This window comes from Medicago truncatula, chromosome 1 (genome assembly GCF_003473485.1).
Source record: "Medicago truncatula cultivar Jemalong A17 chromosome 1, MtrunA17r5.0-ANR, whole genome shotgun sequence".
Taxonomy (NCBI): Eukaryota; Viridiplantae; Streptophyta; class Magnoliopsida; order Fabales; family Fabaceae; genus Medicago; species Medicago truncatula.
Window position 1 is genome coordinate 5,382,517 of NC_053042.1, and position 18,006 is coordinate 5,400,522.

Below are 18,006 nucleotides of genomic sequence, written 5' to 3' on the forward strand. Positions count from 1 at the left end.
AATTACTTGCAGAAAAATTCTAAAAAAAAGATATATTATTTGTAGTCGGTGCATTTTCTTAAAAAATTGTTGCAAATAAATTTTTGTAGCTGCAGTCAATTGATCAAGCAAGCATAGACAAAGCAATGATATGATTAAAAAAAATGTAAAGGTACCTTTTTCTGTATAATGAAAAACTTCTTGACAATGGAAGTTAGAAAAGGTATTTATTTAACGGAAGTTAGAATATTTGACGGAAAATCTTAAATTGGATTAAATTGAACCAGTTTTTATTGAATAAGGGAGGGGATAGAGTATTTTAAAACATGAGGGGAGGGTAGTGTAATATTGGTATCTTTTAGGGGAGGTAGTGTATTTTACTCTTTTCTTTTTTATAAAAAAAAATAAAAATTCAATAAAAAGTTTCTTATTAAATAATTTGATTTAAAAATTTGAATTATTTTTCTAATTCATTCATAAAAATTAAAACAAAATTAATATTTTATTTCAAAAAAATAGAAACATAAGTAGCAAGTCTCAAAATAATCTACCATTACCCAAATTAACTTCAACAAAGTAGAAATACAAACCAGTAAAACCACAATAAGATATAAACAATTAGTATAACATCATTTAATCATGAATAAAAACAAATTACTGATGATAGAGACATCATAAATATTCAAATCTTCTTATAAGATCACTACAACACAAAATGTAAGGGGACTATAGGACTTCCTTGGTAAATAACAAAGTTGGTTTAATAATTGAAATAGCTACATAAAAATGAAGAAAATATTAACCCAAAATCCTTGAAAAATTATTGCCTTTGAATGTGTAGTAAATCAAGTGCTTCAATTCTTTGTGAGTGTTACATGATGCTAGTATTAATTCAAACTTTAGAAGCTTTGTATATAGTTAACAAATCATGGTGTGATTCTAGTTTATGTTTCTCTCATTATTCAAGAAATAGTACTTAACCAAAACAAAAAACCAAACATATGCTTCTCAACGAGGAGATAAAAGTCTATGTATTTGTTTGAATTTAGAAGAACAATTATCAACCATTAAATCAAAAGTAGATAGTTGGAATTAAAAAGTTTCATTTAAACATATGGATCCCTTTTCGGTTTATCGTTTTTCATAAACATATTTTGCACTTTTATCTCCAACCTACAATCATCTCCAACATGTTTTCACAAAACACTTGAATCACCGTTAAGAAATCTAGAGAATAATCTTGCAAACAAATTCAACAAACAACAGGCACTCTAAATCCAAAAACATGAAAACCGTTTTCTTATTTCCTCACAAACTTAAACACAAAAAAAATACGTACTTGTTTGTGACATTTAAAATAGAACATTGAGAAAAAGAACAATATCACAGACAAAATGTAATATATATATATATATATATATATATATATATATATATATATATATATATATATATAGACAACATTAAAGGTCAAATAAATGAATCAATTTTTCTAAAAATAAAAGAGTTAATCTTAATCATAAGGTAACTTTTAATACTTTTAATTTTTATTTAATTATATTAAGGTGTTCAATCTTAATTAATTTACACTACAAAGACTTATAACAAATAAAATTTTACATCAAATTTCTTTCATCCAGATGTCTTTAAATTCATCACTTACATTCATAAAATTTCTTTCATTCCGAAACCCCAACCGTGAGAACCAAAACATCTCCTTCATTCAATTTTTTTCTTCTTTATTCTTTCCTATTGATCAATTTTTGTTTCTTTTTCCCATTTTGATTGTTCGATTTTGTCGTTTCAAACTGCTGCAGTTGCCAATTATAGTGAGAATTGTCGTTGTTTCTAGAACCGTGTCAGGTATCGTGACTTGATTTTTTTTTATTTAAGCAGCCAACCTAATAAAATCTGCTGACACGCTTAGACCTGTCTCACTATCAGCCAAAACTTTTAAGTACAAACAAAAGAACAAAAGCCTCATGACATAACCATTTCAGCAGCAACCCGAAAAAATGCTAGCAAACTCCACAACATCATAGTGACAACACCTGCTAGCAGTCCTCAAAGTACAACAGATGACTTACTCAATTGTTATAATTAACTACCTCACAACCAAGAAAAATCAAAATCAAAAAGAAAAATCAAGTTACCATACTTGATGTGGTTCTGGAAATAACAACAATTCTCACAATATTTGGAATCAAACGAACGACGACGATTCTCATGAAAATTGAAAATTGTGTCAGCTTGGAACGACAAAATTGAACAATCAAAATGGGAAGAATAATTTTTTTGAATGTAACTGATAAATGTAAGGACGTTCGGATGAAAGAAATTTTAGGACATTCATTTTTTATTAAAAAATACATAATTTTATTAGGGGTCCTTTATCGGATGACATTTGTAATTTTTTGTTGGAAAATGTTAACTTGTGCCCTTAAGGCACAAGTTTAGAAGCTAAATGTAGAAATAATGCATTGGAATGCGTGCATTAAACTTAATCTTTAATGTTTTAATGAAGGGAAATGTTAACTTGTGCCATTAGGGCACAAGTTTAAGAACCAAACATAAAAACTTTTTATTTGAAATTGTGCATTCAATATATTAAAAGTTTGAAATTTTATCTTTTCAATACAAAAGTTACTTTTTAATTTCTTAACTTGTGCCCTTAGGACAGACCCTTTGATGAATTGAATGCACAAAGTTTAAGGTAATATTTCTTTTTTGTTAACACTGCCCTTTTTTGTTTGATGTGAAATTTGTAGTTTAAATTAATTATGATTGAACACCTAAATATAATTAAGGAAATATTACATTAAGGGTCATTTATCTTATTTATTTGTAACACTTTAGTCTTTTATCTTTATTGTTTCCCCATTTAGGTCTTTTATCTCTCTTAAAAGTAATGTTATTATATTCACATCAAATCTTCTTTTAAACACAAAAATCAAAACCTTAATTTCACAAATGTTGCAAGGCGAATGGTGGAGGCTTAGTCACTGGCGGAAGGGTTAGGCTTTACGAAAGTTAAGATTATTCTGAAAACAACAAAATTGATGTGCAAATCTGCAATCAATTTTTGGGTTAGTTTTATGTCGGGTTTGAATATTGAGTTAGAAAATAATAATAATATATGGTGCGAAAGTTTATATAACTATTTATTTATTTATTTATTTATTTTTTGTGATGAAACTAAATCTTTTTCTCTATAGGGTTTTGATTTTTGTGTTTAAAAGAAGATTTGAGGTGAATGTAACATTAATTCATGACAGTTGAAGATATATTTGTGTAGATTTTTTTTTGATTCAATGCAGATGATGAACATCTTCATCATATTTATGGGATTTTTTCATTTTTAATGAAAATATATTTTAAAAAATAAAATTATGTATTTTTTGTAATAAAAAAATGAGAAAAATGATGTATATGTGCTTTTAGAGATAAAATACCTAAACGAAAAAAAAAATAAAGATAAAAGACTAAAGTGTTACAAGTAAATAAGATAAATGACATCTAATGTAATATTGTGTATAGTTAAATAAATATTAAAAGTATTAAAAGTTAGCTTATGATAATTGATTTTTTTAAGAAAAAATTGACTCATTTATTTGACATTTAATGTTGTCAATGTATATTACATTTTGATTGATTGATATCATGAAGGGGTAAATGCCCCCTAAACAAGAGAGGGTAATCTAAAAAAAACTAAAATTAACAAGAAAAGAGAAAAATAGATAGATACTCCCTCCGTTTTCAGAATGAACTTCGTTTAAGGTTTTTACATAATTAAGAAATGCATTAATTAAACTAAAAAGTTAAATTTATCATTTTTTATTACTTTGAGTATTGTTGTTCACACATTTGGTTTGGCTGAGAAACACGAATAATTTACCCAAATACCATTCAGCAGTTAACTGCCGAAATTTTAAAGAACCGGTTGCAGTTAACTGCCGAGGAATTTCGAATCTGAAATTAAATAAGGAAATACACCTAAATTTTCCCTTAATTAAATTAAATTCTTTAATACATGATTCTTTTAATAACGTTGTTGATTTCATTCATATAATTTTGTTGCCATAAATAAAGAAATATGAGATCCTAAAATTACATATTCGATCAAGTTTCTTACTAGTAATAGAAAAGAGAGTTTATTTCTACAAAAGAAAAAGAGGTTTTATTAATAGAATAATTACGAATATAATTATTTGAAAGAGAAATGAATAATATCTAAAATATTATAAAGTAATAATAGGTTATTCAAACCTATCAATAATGACAAACATCAATGAAATTAATTACAAATATAATTATTCTATCATTTATAATGTTTTTTGTTGTTGCATTTTTTTTATTGAATCTTCATTTTAGGTCCATTAATTACCGATGACAAACATTTTTTTTTTGTTGTTGCATTTTTATTTTTTGTTGTTGCGTTTTTCATGTTAATTAAAGTAACAATATCTGAAATATTAGTATAAAGTAATAATAAGTTAGTCAAACCTATGAATAATGACAGACATCAATGAAATTAATTACTAATAATTACAAATATAATTATTCTATCATTTGTAACGTTTTTGTTGTTGCATTTTGTTTTCTTGAATCATCATTTTAGACCATTAACTACCGATTGCACATATTATTCATCTCCCATATTTCTTTATTTATGGTAAGAAAATCATATGAATGAAATCATAAAAATAATTATGTTTAATTCATTAAAAAGGATTAAAGAATTAAATTTAATTAAAAAAAATTTAGGTGTATTTCCTTATTTAATTTTAGGTTTGAAATTCATCGACAGTTAACTGTCGAAGTTTTCCTCGGCAATTAACTGCAGCCAGTTCTTTAAAATTTCGATTGTTAACTGCCGAAGAATATTTGAGTAATTTACTCGTGTTTCTCAGCCAAACAAATGTGTCAAAAGGAATACTCTATCACTTTTGATCATTGATCATGACAGGTTAAAAGCATAAGGAAAGACAAGTAACAAAGGACAAAAAAATAATCAAGATTTGTAGGAATCAAAAGAACAAATAATAAAAATGATGTACCTGTGCACCAATGGTCAGCGGCGGTAGCAACTGAAATGCAATAAATATATATAACTAGGTTTCTGCTGTTTTGGCGGGTTCCTGAAATAGAAAAAAAAGGTTTGGCGGGTTCCTGAGGAGGTAACTCTGTTTTGTGTTAATATATGTTTGGGTTAATAGGTTTTTACCCTATGTAATATAGGTCATTTTCAGTTTTCACCCCTGTAAAATTTTTATTTTGATTCACCCCCTGTAAAATATTTTTGTTTTGATTTATCCCCCTAATAGGCCAAACAAAAACGAAAATTTTTTGAAAAAAAAAAAATAATTGGTTTTTGTTTGGCCTATTAGGGGGGTAAATCAAAACAAAAATATTTTACAGGTGGTGAATCAAAATAAAAATTTTATAAGGGAAAAATCAGAAATGACCTATAATAGGGTAAAGACCTATTTGCATGAAATGATCAAAACTTGCATAAAAGATATTCTTCTTTCTTTTTGACAAAAAATTAAAACTACTTATAATTTGGGAGAAGAAATATCATAAAAATGATTAATTGTTTGTGGTTTGTGCTACTACTATTAAGGACAAAAATATTTAGGACAAAAAATGGGATAGTTACATTGGTGGTGATAACGATGATCCGACATTTAAAATAAATTCATCGGTAAACATTTTTTTATCGGAACTATAAAAGTGCAGTAAATGTTTGTATGGTAATTTGTAGTAATAACTTTTCACTTCAGCTAGATGAACATTGGAGGGAATGATGCTAACAAAACAGTAAATTAATGCCTTAAACTTTAAGGAGTGTAAAAAAGAAGGATCAAAAGAAAAAAAGAAAGAAAAAAAAAATCATTGCTGAACTACTAAAAACAGGACATTACATTACATACATTGGCCACTTTATAGGATGCGAAATAACAAATAATCTTGATGTTGATGACGTTGGTTTGAGATCTTGAAGTGTATTATTCTTAAGTCTCAAATTCGTGCCAAGTTAGGTGAGATAGTTTAACATTTAAAAAAAAAAAAAAAAGACAAATAATTAGTGGTACTATATTATTTTTCACAACCATAACACACATGAGAAACCATAGATTTCACAGCAAGATAACCATGAGATATTGTACAACAACCTATGCAAACTAAAGACAACACACGGTCTTCACTTTGAGCATGAGAAATGTCACCCAATAGACTCTTTTGAAGACTCTTTTTGACCCAACAACAATACATAAAGTGTTAAATAGTGTTCAAACTAATAGTGCTACTACATTAGTAGCATCATTACTACAATCTTTAGCATTGCTTCTAATAGCATTAAGAGAATTAAGAACAAGTTGTTCCTAATTATAATCGTCTTGTCCACGACTAGGAGGTGGAGGTTTTGGTATGTATGGATTAAGAGGAGTTCCATGTTCAATTGGTCCTGGATTCACATTCTTTGCACCAGAATCAGGCGATGGATCAATTGGACCGTAATCATCAAGACCTACATCAAGTTTTCTTTTGATACTATGGAAATTTTCCTAAAAATTCAAGGAATGGAACGCTTAAATGATACAATTCGACCGCAAAAAATAAATAATGATTTAATCATCTAGTTTATGAAGTACTAACACGCACATGACACTGGAAATAATTTGTGAAATTAAATTAATAGAATGTAACTACATGTGTTGCCATTGAATCCAAAGATGAAGAGTATGAATTTTGAAAAACAATCATACCTTCAGTTTCCTGCTTACTGCAATTGGTGTTGATTTATCACCACATCTTGTAGCAACAAAATCTGAGGTGACATCAATAAGTTATGCTGAATTGAATATATATATATATGCATGAAGGGTTCACATAAAATACTTAAACAATTTTTTAGGGAAATTAAAAAATTGGGTACACTCAATCACTCAAACAAATGATTTTTTTTAAGAGAAAATAATTTATGACGTGATTAATTTGTTTATCATTTAATTTCTATCACTGTGTATCCAAATAATTTTATTTATGATGGTGTCCACGTAAGACTAGCTCGTCTCAACTATACTTGATGTGATAATCAACACAATAATAGCACATGCCAACAATATGATGCAAGACATAAATAACCTTGACATCGTTGTCAAAGTTTTGGTAGAGACCATTTTTGAAATCTTGGCATGAACCAACTATTTTTTAATATTTTTTTACTAATGAACTATCGTAGCTTCAACATGCAATATCGATGTTTATCATGTGCATATTTGTATTTGAGTTTGATAAAATTTTAGTGGCCCCGGATTTTTTTTGAAGTTTCAAAGTGTTGTCAAAAACACATTGACATAAACTCAGTGTCAATCTAAACATACACTAAGTCTCTAAGAAAGCTTTAGGACCACAATTTCCATAGTGACCATGATTTCTTTAATATCACTAGGTTAACACAGCCGTTGTATGCACAAAACAATTTAAAACCATGGCACAAAACCATGAAAAATTAATCAAGCTAAAAGGAATTAAACAATAGGTCGAAGAACTTTCCTTCAAAAAAAAAAAAATATATGGAAGAACTTGTTCAAAAAAACGATAAATGGAAGAAAAAAAATAATATAAGAGATTGTGAATTGGAAGCTTTCATCACCAAATCACCAATGCATGCACTCTGCTCTTCTCACAGTCACAGATAACATGAAAAGAAAAACCATATAAGCAAAAACAATGTTCAAAACATACAATCCTAATTTTTTAACCAAAAAGAACTTGTTCTTATAATAAAACAACAACACATTTTACAAAAAGTTCCATTATTGTAAGGGATACTAGAAGATTTACCTGGAAACCAAGGGGGAGCTGTGGTACTTTTGAAGCTAAAAAAGGTAAAAGCTGCCACAACCATCAAGAACAAAGTACAAAAGCCAGAAACCTTCATGATGTCACTAAAACCTCAAAATGACCCTTCTTTCTAAACCCTAAACCAGAAAAAGATAGTATTAAGATGTTGAAGAGAGGAGGAAGGTAACTGAAGGTATATTAGAAAGCATATTAAAGGCATAAGGAAAGACAAGTAACAAAGGACAAAAAATAATCAAGATTTGTAGGAATCAAAAGAACAAATAATAAAAATGATGTACCGGTGCACCAATGGTCAGCGGCGGTAGCAACTGAAATGCAATAAATATATATAACTAGGTTTCTGCTGTTTTGGCGGGTTCCTGAAATAGAAAAAAAAGGTTTGGCGGGATTTTGCAAAAAATAATAATAAAGATTAATTAAGTTTTTAGTCCCTATAAATATTTACATTTTTGTTTTTAGTCCCTACAAAATAAAATCGTAATTTTTAGTCCCTGTGACATTTTCCTTAAACATTTTAGGGACCAAAATTGTTGATGAAAATTTTTTACAGGGATCAAAAATGCTGATGGACTTTAAAAAAAAAAGTGTTGATGGAAAATTTTATAAGGACTAAATAATGTGATTTTATTTTGTAGGGACTAAAAACAAAATTGTAAATATTTATAGAGATTAAAAACTTAATTAACCCTGATAATAAAAAAAGGAACATGTAGCATGTGCGAGAATCAAAGGTGCAGAAGCTGATATAAATGCTGAAAAGTTGTTCCAAAGTTCAATTTCACATCTTATTTTTAAAATCATTTTTGTTGGATTTCCTTCTTTACAAAAAAGTAACTTATTTTATTAAGAGTTTTACTAAAATTATGTTTGGCTCCACTTCTCTTAGAAGTAAAAGATTAGTGAAAAATAAAGAGGACCAAACATACTATAAATTCTATTTTTATATCCTTATTCAATGCCCTAAGTTAATGGTTAACTTATCGTAAAATTTAAAGCGGAAGGGTAGATCATAGAGGTTTTAGGAAAACACTACCAAAAAAAGAAAGGATTTTGGAAAAATAAAGAAATAAAAAGATTGACGAGAACAGAAAAGGAAGCGAAATAGGATTAGAAGGAGAAGATTGCGATAATTTTGAAATCAAATCAACAATGATAACTACTAAACACAGAATTTACGGCGATGAAACGAGGGTATTTGTTGATTCATTAGCGATCGGTTCAATTCAATTCCTAAAACCTGAATTGTGTGCTGCTGCTGTTGCGCTGCAATGGCATCATCATCATCATTGTCAGCGCCTAATGTGGTTTTGTTCGATGCTTTTTTCCGTCGTGCCGATTTGGATTGCGACGGTCGTATCAGCGGCGTCGAAGCCGTCTCCTTCTTCCAAGGTTCCGGTTTGCCCCAAAAAATCCTTGCTCAGGTCTCTCTCTCTCTCTCTCTTTCCTTACTTATCAATCTTAACTTCATTCATTCATTCACACTAGTGTTGTAATGTAATATTAACAGTAGTAGTAGTTATAGACTTATTATTAGTATATAGCTGTTTGTCTAAATCAATCGCAAATCCAGATTTGGAAATTCGCAAACACAAATCAAAGTGGTTTCCTAGGTCGTGCAGAGTTCTACAATGCACTTAAACTTGTCACAGTCGCACAGAGCAAGCGCGAACTCACTCCTGAATTAGTCAAGAATGCATTCTATGGTCCAGCCGCATCTATGATTCCTGCTCCTCAGATCAATTTCGCTGCCACTGTTACACCCCCCCGCCATTCGCACCCTTTGGACCACTTCCAAATCAAAACTACTTTCCTGCTGTTGCTGGACCTCACCCTGCAACTTCCTCTGCCTTCCCTGCTTATGGCAACATGATGGCTGGAGGACCTCTCCAACCACCGCACGTTGGAGGAACTCTTCCTACTGCTTCAACTCAGGAGGGGTTTGGTTTTGCAATTACATCATCTGCTTCAATTGTTGCACCCCCCACATGGCCTACACAATCAAAATATCCTACCTCTGTCAATGATGGTATTGTTGCTTCTGATTCATTTTTCAGAGGAGGGGATTTGTTCTCAACCACCTCATCTCAGCCCAACCAAGATTCTTCTCCACATGGATTTTCATCTGCCATTCTTCATGTATCTTGCTGGAACACCACCTCTGATTCTTTGCAGAGCTCACTTGCTACTCACTCTGTTCGTCCATATCTTCAGCAGAACCAGCATGCCTCCGTTCAGGCACCTAATATGCACAGTTCGCCTGGACTTCCAGTCAGATTGCAGGATTCTGCGTCAGGTCAGCCCCAACCTCCATGGCCAAGAATGACTCAGACTGATAAACAGAAATATACGAATATATTCATGGAAGTAGACAAGGATAGAGATGGGAAAATCACAGGGGAACAGGCGAGGGACTTGTTTCTTAGTTGGGCACTACCAAAAGGTATATTATCTACTTCATTTCCTTTTGTTTGGACCATGGTTAAATTTTTTTCTCTGTTTTTGTACTTTTCTAGTGTTCTGCTTGAACTTTCAATGCCTAGCTAATTCGCTGATCATTTTTTGCATGCCATGTTTTATGTTTTCCAGATGTTTTGAAGCAGGTTTGCGACCTATCCGATCAAGATAATGATAGCATGCTTTCTCTCAACGAGTTTTGTATTGCACTGCACCTAATGGAGCGACACAGGGAAGGACATGCTCTTCCAGCTGTACTTCCGAATAACATTCTTCTTGATTTACCGACTAGTGGTCAACCTGCCAATCTCCTTAGTCCTGTAACTTGGGGAAATCAGTCAGGTTTGTACCGAAGAACTACCATGCTTTTTTGGGTTATTATGGAAACTATTTTGTTCTATAATTTCTTATCTCTTCCTCCTTTTATCTTCGAAAGGTGTTCAACAACAGCAAATGATGACTGGATCTGGGGCTCAACATCTCAACCCTACTGCAGGTTGGCCACCAAGGCCGGCTGCTGTCCCTCCATCTGATGAAGGACCTCAGAGCAAGCAGCAGAAATCCAAAATTCCAGTCTTGGAGAAGCATCTCACAAATCAACTGAGTTCAGATGAGCAAAATTCAATTAACTTGAAGTTTCAAGAAGCTACAGAAGCCAATAAGATGGTAACTACTGTATATTTATTTCTTTGCGGCATTATGTTGTGCCTTAAATATGCCACATTCAATCACTTAATTTTTTTTATTATTGGGGTACATTAGAAGGTTCTAGCACCTTTGTTGAGGATTGAACCTCCCTCTGACACAATCACCGTACTCAATCTTAAAAGACTTAGGATAGTGACAATCAAGCTATAACCCAACAGTACCACCTCAATGGATGGCATGTTTATTTGTTCATCTTTTTCCGCTAACATAGCTGCTGGTTTTTGTTTTATTCTGACTGTAAAGCTCACATATTTGCATGTGTTTCCTAAACGGTTTGCTTATCTATTGGCTAACTGCGAAACACTACTTTGATTGGTTTGAAGTTTCATAGTAAGCAACTCTTTTTGGGGTCATATATGCCATATACATACTGTGTATGGTCATCTTTTAAAGTTGATTAGTTTGAGGATATGGTGGAACATCAGTGTAAGTATGCTTTCTTTGCTTCATACCTTTGTACAGTGTATCTTGATTTGCAGGCTGGACTTTTGTGAACCCAAGCTGGACTCTTGTGTATTTATACAATAGAATCTAGGATACCTAGAAGAGAAAAACCCATAAAAGCTGCCTTTCTTGCGCTGCATATGGTTAAAAATGTCATGTCAACACTCCTTTCTTTTATTTTCCCCTTTTTTAAACAAATTTTTCGTTTTTCTGCCTGCAAAAGGTTAAATACAATAGCAGATGCGACAATCGTCTTAACGAGACCACAGAAAGGATATCTGCGGATAAACATGAGGTATTATTCTTTAGCATTGCATTTATCTTTATTAGACCTATAAGGTTAACTTTTATAATTGGCTCAATATATGAATTTCAGGTAGAGATTCTAGCAAAGAAATATGAAGATAAATATAAGCAAGTTGGAGATGTATCATCCAAGTTGACAACCGAAGAAGCCACATTCTGTGACATACAGGTCCAATAAAACATGGCTTATTTCTTAACTCATAGAATATATGCTGACACGTTGTTTTGTTGTCGCATTTTGCATCGCTATATCACATTATTTTATTGTATGTATAGGGAAAAAAATTTGAATTATATCAATGGATTGTCAAGTTGGAACAGGATGTAAATACTGATGACACAGTACAGGTGTGTTTGAATATGATATGTTCTGCACATCCATCATGATTTCTTTTTCCATATCTGATCTTGTCAAATACAATTTTCAGGTCCGTGCTGATCGAATCAATTTTGTCCTTGATGAACTGGTGAAGTCTCTAAATGAACAGTGCAAGAAGTATGGATTGCGTGCAAAACTCACGACATTATTGGAGCTACCCTTCGGTAATTTCAAATTTATAGTTGTTGCTATATCCTTTCAAGCGTTTTCTATTTACTATTCCTTTCAAGTGTTATCAAGTCTTTTCATGTCTTCAACTTTATTATATGATATTTTTTGCATTAGTGTTGTTGATATTTAGTTTGAGGAAGTAGCCTTCAATTGCTGAACTACTGGTTTTGTATCAGCATGAAAACTTTTTGAGCCTGCACAACTTGATATTAGTTTCCTGATCAAGTGGCATGGCATTTAACACACGCAGTTTAATGATTTTCTTATGTGACCTTTGAACTACTTTGCGGCACAATTCTGTATGGAAAGGCTCTATATAATCTTATATAACTATTGTTGCTGCTTATCACAAATGTTTTCTCATGGCATTATTTTTTAAGGAGTCCATTTAAAGCAAAATATGATAATGGATTGCGATTGACACTAAATTAGCTATACGGTTCTTCGTAATAGGGACTACTATAATTGTTATCAAATGTTGTATTAGTGATTTGGTTGTATGAAAAGATATGAAACTGGCCGATGTTTCTGAGAATAGTGTACAAGATACACTACATATTTGATCCAAATAAAAATCCTTTTGTTGCATTTGACATTTTACTACTTTTATTTTAATTAAGCTCAGAAAACTCTTCCTTGCCTACAAATTGACTCTCCTTTTTTGTTAAATGGATCTGCTTTATTGTTTTTCACATGCTAGGTTCATTGTTGGCCTCTTGATTCAGTTATCACCTTCTCTTATTTTGCTTGTTTTAGTTGTGTTATGCCATTTCTCTTTGCTTTGTTGTACCCTGCTCACCAGTCTCACGAGTCATGTGCTCCCCTCCAATATATTTTATATTTTAATAATGTAGTCGTTACATCATTACATATATATATATTCTTTTATTATATGGCCTCACTCAAATTAATCCTTTAGGCTGGCAACCTGGTATCCAAGAAGGAGCTGCTGATTGGGATGAGGATTGGGATGAGCTTGAAGATAAAGGTACTAATTAGATCTGATATTCTATCAATTACTAAAAACAAAAAACAAATGATGTGCAAATTGTGTGGTATCTGCCATAAATTTTGAGGATTTTTTGCAAAAGGTTACGAAACCACATTGACATACATGGACGCTTGGATAATTATCATTTTATTTGGGCGATTAGTTGATATATGACTCTCATATTGGATGTCGTAGCACCTATAGTAGAAAAGATGGTGGAAACTGAGCTTAGGTGGTTTGGGCATGCAGAGAGAAGACCTGTAGATGCTTTAGTAAGGAGAGTAGATCAGATGGAGGATATTCAGATCACTAGAGGCAGAAGTAGACCTAGAAAAACTATAAGAGAAAGATCTAGAGATTAATGAGTTGGATCGAAATGTGATTTATTATAGAACATTATGGCGTAATTTGATCCATGTAGCCAACCTCACTTAGTGAGATAAGGCTCGGTTGTTGTTGTTGTTGTTGTTGCATTTTTGGTTTCGATAAGAATATTCTATCACTACTCTTATAATTTAGGCAGCACGGTTTATCGTAAAACAAAGCTCGTTTGTGAAGCATTAAAGTGTGCATTATTTTCTTCTTTTGTTTTGTCTTTTTGTTTAGTTCGCTTGGTATATTTTTATTTTTCCTAGCTGTATTTACCCCTCTCTATTAGGATTGAATGCGTATGTACATGTGATGCACAATTTAAGGCTTTGTCAATTTTCACCTGTACCCCAAGATTAGGAAATAGAATTAACTCTAAAAGAGAAACTAGAAAAGAAAGAATCTCGCAGGGAAACTGAAAAATGTGTGTTAACAGGATTATGGAAGGTTAACTGAAACGTTATCCTACCCATCCCTCCTTGAAAAATCTCACAAAAAGAGCTTTCACTGAAACTTTCATGTTCTGTATCTCCAGATACACCCTTTTAACTTAACGGTTGAATCAGAGCCCTCATAAGAGCTCTGATATCATAAACAGATGATTCATAGAACGTTTTTGTAAATTTGATGTACAAAGCCTTCTATATTTAGGACGCATTTATGATCTCAAATGAGATTTCAAATCCCCCCTTAATTGATGACAATAATTGACATATACAAATAAGGAAACAATTGCGGATACATATCTCTTCAGATCAGAGAAGAAATTGCAACATCGAGGGAATACTGAATTTCAAGCCATGTCTGCCTACTCACGACACATGCATTTTATCAGCTGAAAATGATAATAACAGAAGACTAAGCAAACTGGTCAATCCGATCACACACACACACACACACACCTCATGATATTAGTAAAAATATAATTAATGGATGAGCCAATGAAGAAATAGTATACTCAGTTGAATATTGCAATTGGGAGCTGCATCAGTAGAACATGAAGAAGCTGGCCAGTCTTATCTTTAAGGATATCATTATTCTTATCTATATGCTCAGTTCCTAGCTTTTCTCACTTACCCTGCCTGCATATACACCTCTCTTGCATCTGTAGTTCTGTATTTCTTTTACACACCCCGTTGCTAGCTGATGAACTATACTTCTTTGTGCTATAGTATGTATTCATTTTCTAAGCTTACTTGTTTGTCTAATTTAAGAGTTTGATCATTTTGAATAGTTTAGGAGAAATGATATTATATGATATTGGTGAGATTAAAATAATGGGTAACTGTAATTTCTTTATTTTTTGGTCTCTATCCGTTCTCTTTTGGAGAATGTTGGAAATATATGCATAATTTCTTGGTTATTTACCATGCTTTCTTTCTTCTAGCAGAATTTGCTCTTGTCAAAGAATACACTCTTGATGTGCAAAACACCATAGCGCATCCAAACCAAAAGCAACCAAAGGCTGTGAGCACAAAAGCTTTGGATATTAACAGTCCAAAATTTGTAGTGTCGCCTAAGAGTGATGATAAGTCAGAAAAACCTCAGACTACAAATGAACAGGGAGTAGGTAATGGATCTGTTTTTGATAAAAGCAATGATGGGTCTGAAAAAAGTGCTCCTAATAGTCCATTTGCAAGCAGTACTATCGGAAGGCCACATAGGGACTTTGTTGATTCTGACATTCGAAAGACTTCTGGTGAAAATAGCTCACCCCGTAATCAAAATGACACGCAAGAAACCCAAAGGTATAGATTTTAAGATTCACACACTAGTTTTCCTAATCATGGTCAAGTTTTGCTCATTTGGATTTTACCGATCATCTATATTCTCTGTGCCTTTTTGAAGTTTGTGGTGATCATAATGATTGTCATTGTATAAAATGGTGATTATTTGTATTGGAAATGGATCCCCTCCTGCCTTTTATTATCCTGCGAAGTCTCCTTTGCAATTATGTGCCGTTGGATTAATCCAATGGTTTAGTGATAAAAAGAGAAAAATGTCATAATAAGAGGAGAGAGAAAAGTATCTAAAGTTCACTTTCTTCATTTTCGTGGGTTTTCTTCTTCGCATGTTGTTGTTCTCTTGAGTGTTTTACAATACAAAAATGGTGATTTCAGTCACCCAAAATAGAAATAAATCGAATCAATCTTTACCACTGTCAGACAAAACTGAGAAACAACATCTGGTTATAGGAAAAGAACAAGAGAGGAGAAACAAGCTGGAAATACCTAGAAAACTTAAATAGCCACAAAGTATATTGTGAACTGGTTATAGTATGCGTTAAAAACTCTTTGACGGATTAGAAAATAGTGTTAGATTAGATTGATGTGACTTTTACAAGCATGTGCATGATATAGAGTTGAGGTTTGGTTGTTATTGTTATGCATGATTGGAAAGGTTATTTATTTGTTGTTTTGGTTCACGGTTACCAACATATGCTTCATTTTTTTTTTGGGGTATTAGATAGATCTTGTGATCTTGTAAAATAATTGTTTGGTATATAATCTTGCATATGCAGCGATCATGGTGGTGAGAAGTCTGTGTTTTCTGAAGAACGAGTTTTTGATGAACCTAATTGGGGAACCTTCGACACAAATGATGATATCGATTCAGTTTGGGGATTCAATGCCAGTAGCAAAGAGGTACGCAAGCTCTTGCGTGTAAAGTATTTTTTCAGTAAAATCCTTTCTTTTGAAGGACACATATCTATTTGAATTTCTCCTGCTATATTCACTTGTCAGCACCATTGTTGGTGGTTTAATTACTGCATTTCTCCTGCTTTATTGTAACTTGATAGATATATTATTGTAATATTTTGGAAACACTAACCTGATAGTAGTTTAGCACACCACTGACCACACCTATGTATACCAGTGGTCTAGGAATAGTCGCCAAACTAGTACCATTACTCAATATGATAAGACCCCTAACAGAAAAATTATAATATGATATTCTAACCTTCTCCTCAAATTGAAGAATTACCAAGGTCTCAGCTTGTTAAAAAGTTTTGTCAAGAAAAAGCTAGTTACGAATAAACCCACACGACAACAAAAAAAGCACAATTTAAAAACTTAGTAACTTTAAGATAACAAAAAATACAATTTTAATAGCCTTCCCAAAAAAGGGCTCTCAAATAATGTTTGAAAAAAAGAGCACTGTTAGAGCCAACACTGTGTCGGATGGTTGGGATAATTCACATGTAGAGGAGTTAGTCAAAGCATTCATAGCTATGGGCAAAAAGACAATGTTGGACTGATGCTTACCAGGAATAGGTCACCGATCAGATCTGTCAGCACCAGGGTTGTCTTATCTAGTTGATTCATACACTCGTATGAGTTGAAGACTCTAGTTATCAAGTTGGGTTAACTCACGGGTTAGAGGGACGATTGAGCAAGTCTACAACAAATCAACTATTTTTGCAAAAATGCCTAAAATGACAGTGGTGCCGTGTTTTTCCCCCCTTTCAATTCCACATATGCAGCTGATATCCCAATACGAGCTAATCTGCAAAGGAGGTGATCGATGTTGTATTGAGTCTCAACTCGTTTTGTAAGGTTCAAGAGACCTCGACAGTTACACGATACTTATGACTGATACGAGTTCATGGTTATTTGGTTTTTAAGAATTAATAGCTTTTATAAGATTTTATGATTGTGCCTGGTATCAAAGGGTTAGATGTCATTCTCTTATTTATTTTTATTTTTTTGGTAGATAGATGTCATTCTCTTATACTCTTAGCAGTATACTGATTGCTTTTGGAAATTTGTTTATACTTTTTATAGGAGAGAGAGCTGGATGGAGCTGGAGACAACTATTTCTTTAGTTCTGGAGACCTGGGCCTCAACCGCATTAAAACATCTTCACCACAGGCTGGTGATCTCTTCCTGAAGACCAGTGGATGATTCTGTTCCAAGAACCCCACTTTTCAGCTCAAGCAGCTCCCCGCAAAGGCCTAAAGACTGGTTGGAAAACACTTTTGACTTTTCAAGATTTGATTCATTTAGCACACACGATAGCGTATCTTTACCTGCTCGGGAAGCACAACCACCAGTAAGATTTGATTATGTCCGCAGCAGTGCGGGTTTTGATCATGGTTTTCCTGCTTTTGATGACTTGGATCCCTTTGGCTCTGGGCCTTTTAGGACTTCATCAGAAAGTCAAACTCCTAGAAAAGGATATGATAATTGGAGTGCTTTTTAGTTTTGTAACTAACATCTCTGTTGAGATTAGGTGTAGTTGGTTAGAAATTTGATGTAAATACTTGGTGTGACTAGTTATATATAAATTCTATTTCGCTATATCAATTTCTATTCTCACAATACTTTGTCGA

At 32.4% G+C, this 18,006-nt stretch overlaps 2 protein-coding genes across 4 annotated transcripts; one reads left to right on the forward strand and one right to left on the reverse strand.

The window, feature by feature from the left end:
- Positions 1-6,055: 6,055 nt before the first annotated feature.
- Positions 6,056-8,114, reverse strand: LOC11419173 (uncharacterized). The gene is made up of 3 exons (XM_003589052.3): positions 7,831-8,114; positions 6,750-6,811; positions 6,056-6,548 (listed from the first exon to the last, which is right to left on the reverse strand). Exons 1-3 carry the CDS (start codon positions 7,925-7,927, stop codon positions 6,366-6,368), a joined length of 342 nt encoding a protein of 113 aa, XP_003589100.3. The 5' UTR covers positions 7,928-8,114; the 3' UTR covers positions 6,056-6,365.
- A 715-nt stretch (positions 8,115-8,829) lies between these two features.
- On the forward strand, positions 8,830-17,995 carry LOC11414218 (uncharacterized calcium-binding protein C800.10c). Of its 3 annotated transcripts, none has more exons than XM_024775331.2 (12): positions 8,832-9,272; positions 9,422-10,291; positions 10,438-10,647; positions 10,742-10,971; positions 11,681-11,752; positions 11,834-11,932; positions 12,040-12,111; positions 12,192-12,306; positions 13,233-13,301; positions 15,061-15,421; positions 16,195-16,318; positions 17,459-17,995. In XM_024775331.2, exons 2-12 carry the CDS (start codon positions 9,718-9,720, stop codon positions 17,576-17,578), a joined length of 2,046 nt encoding a protein of 681 aa, XP_024631099.1. In that variant the 5' UTR covers positions 8,832-9,272; positions 9,422-9,717; the 3' UTR covers positions 17,579-17,995. The 3 variants fall into 3 exon arrangements, with proteins under 3 accessions (XP_039688595.1, XP_024631099.1, XP_039688591.1); XM_039832657.1 differs by having other exon boundaries at positions 10,742-10,840; positions 11,745-11,752; positions 16,195-16,336; XM_039832661.1 differs by lacking the exon at positions 15,061-15,421 and having other exon boundaries at positions 8,830-9,272.
- Positions 17,996-18,006: the final 11 nt, after the last annotated feature.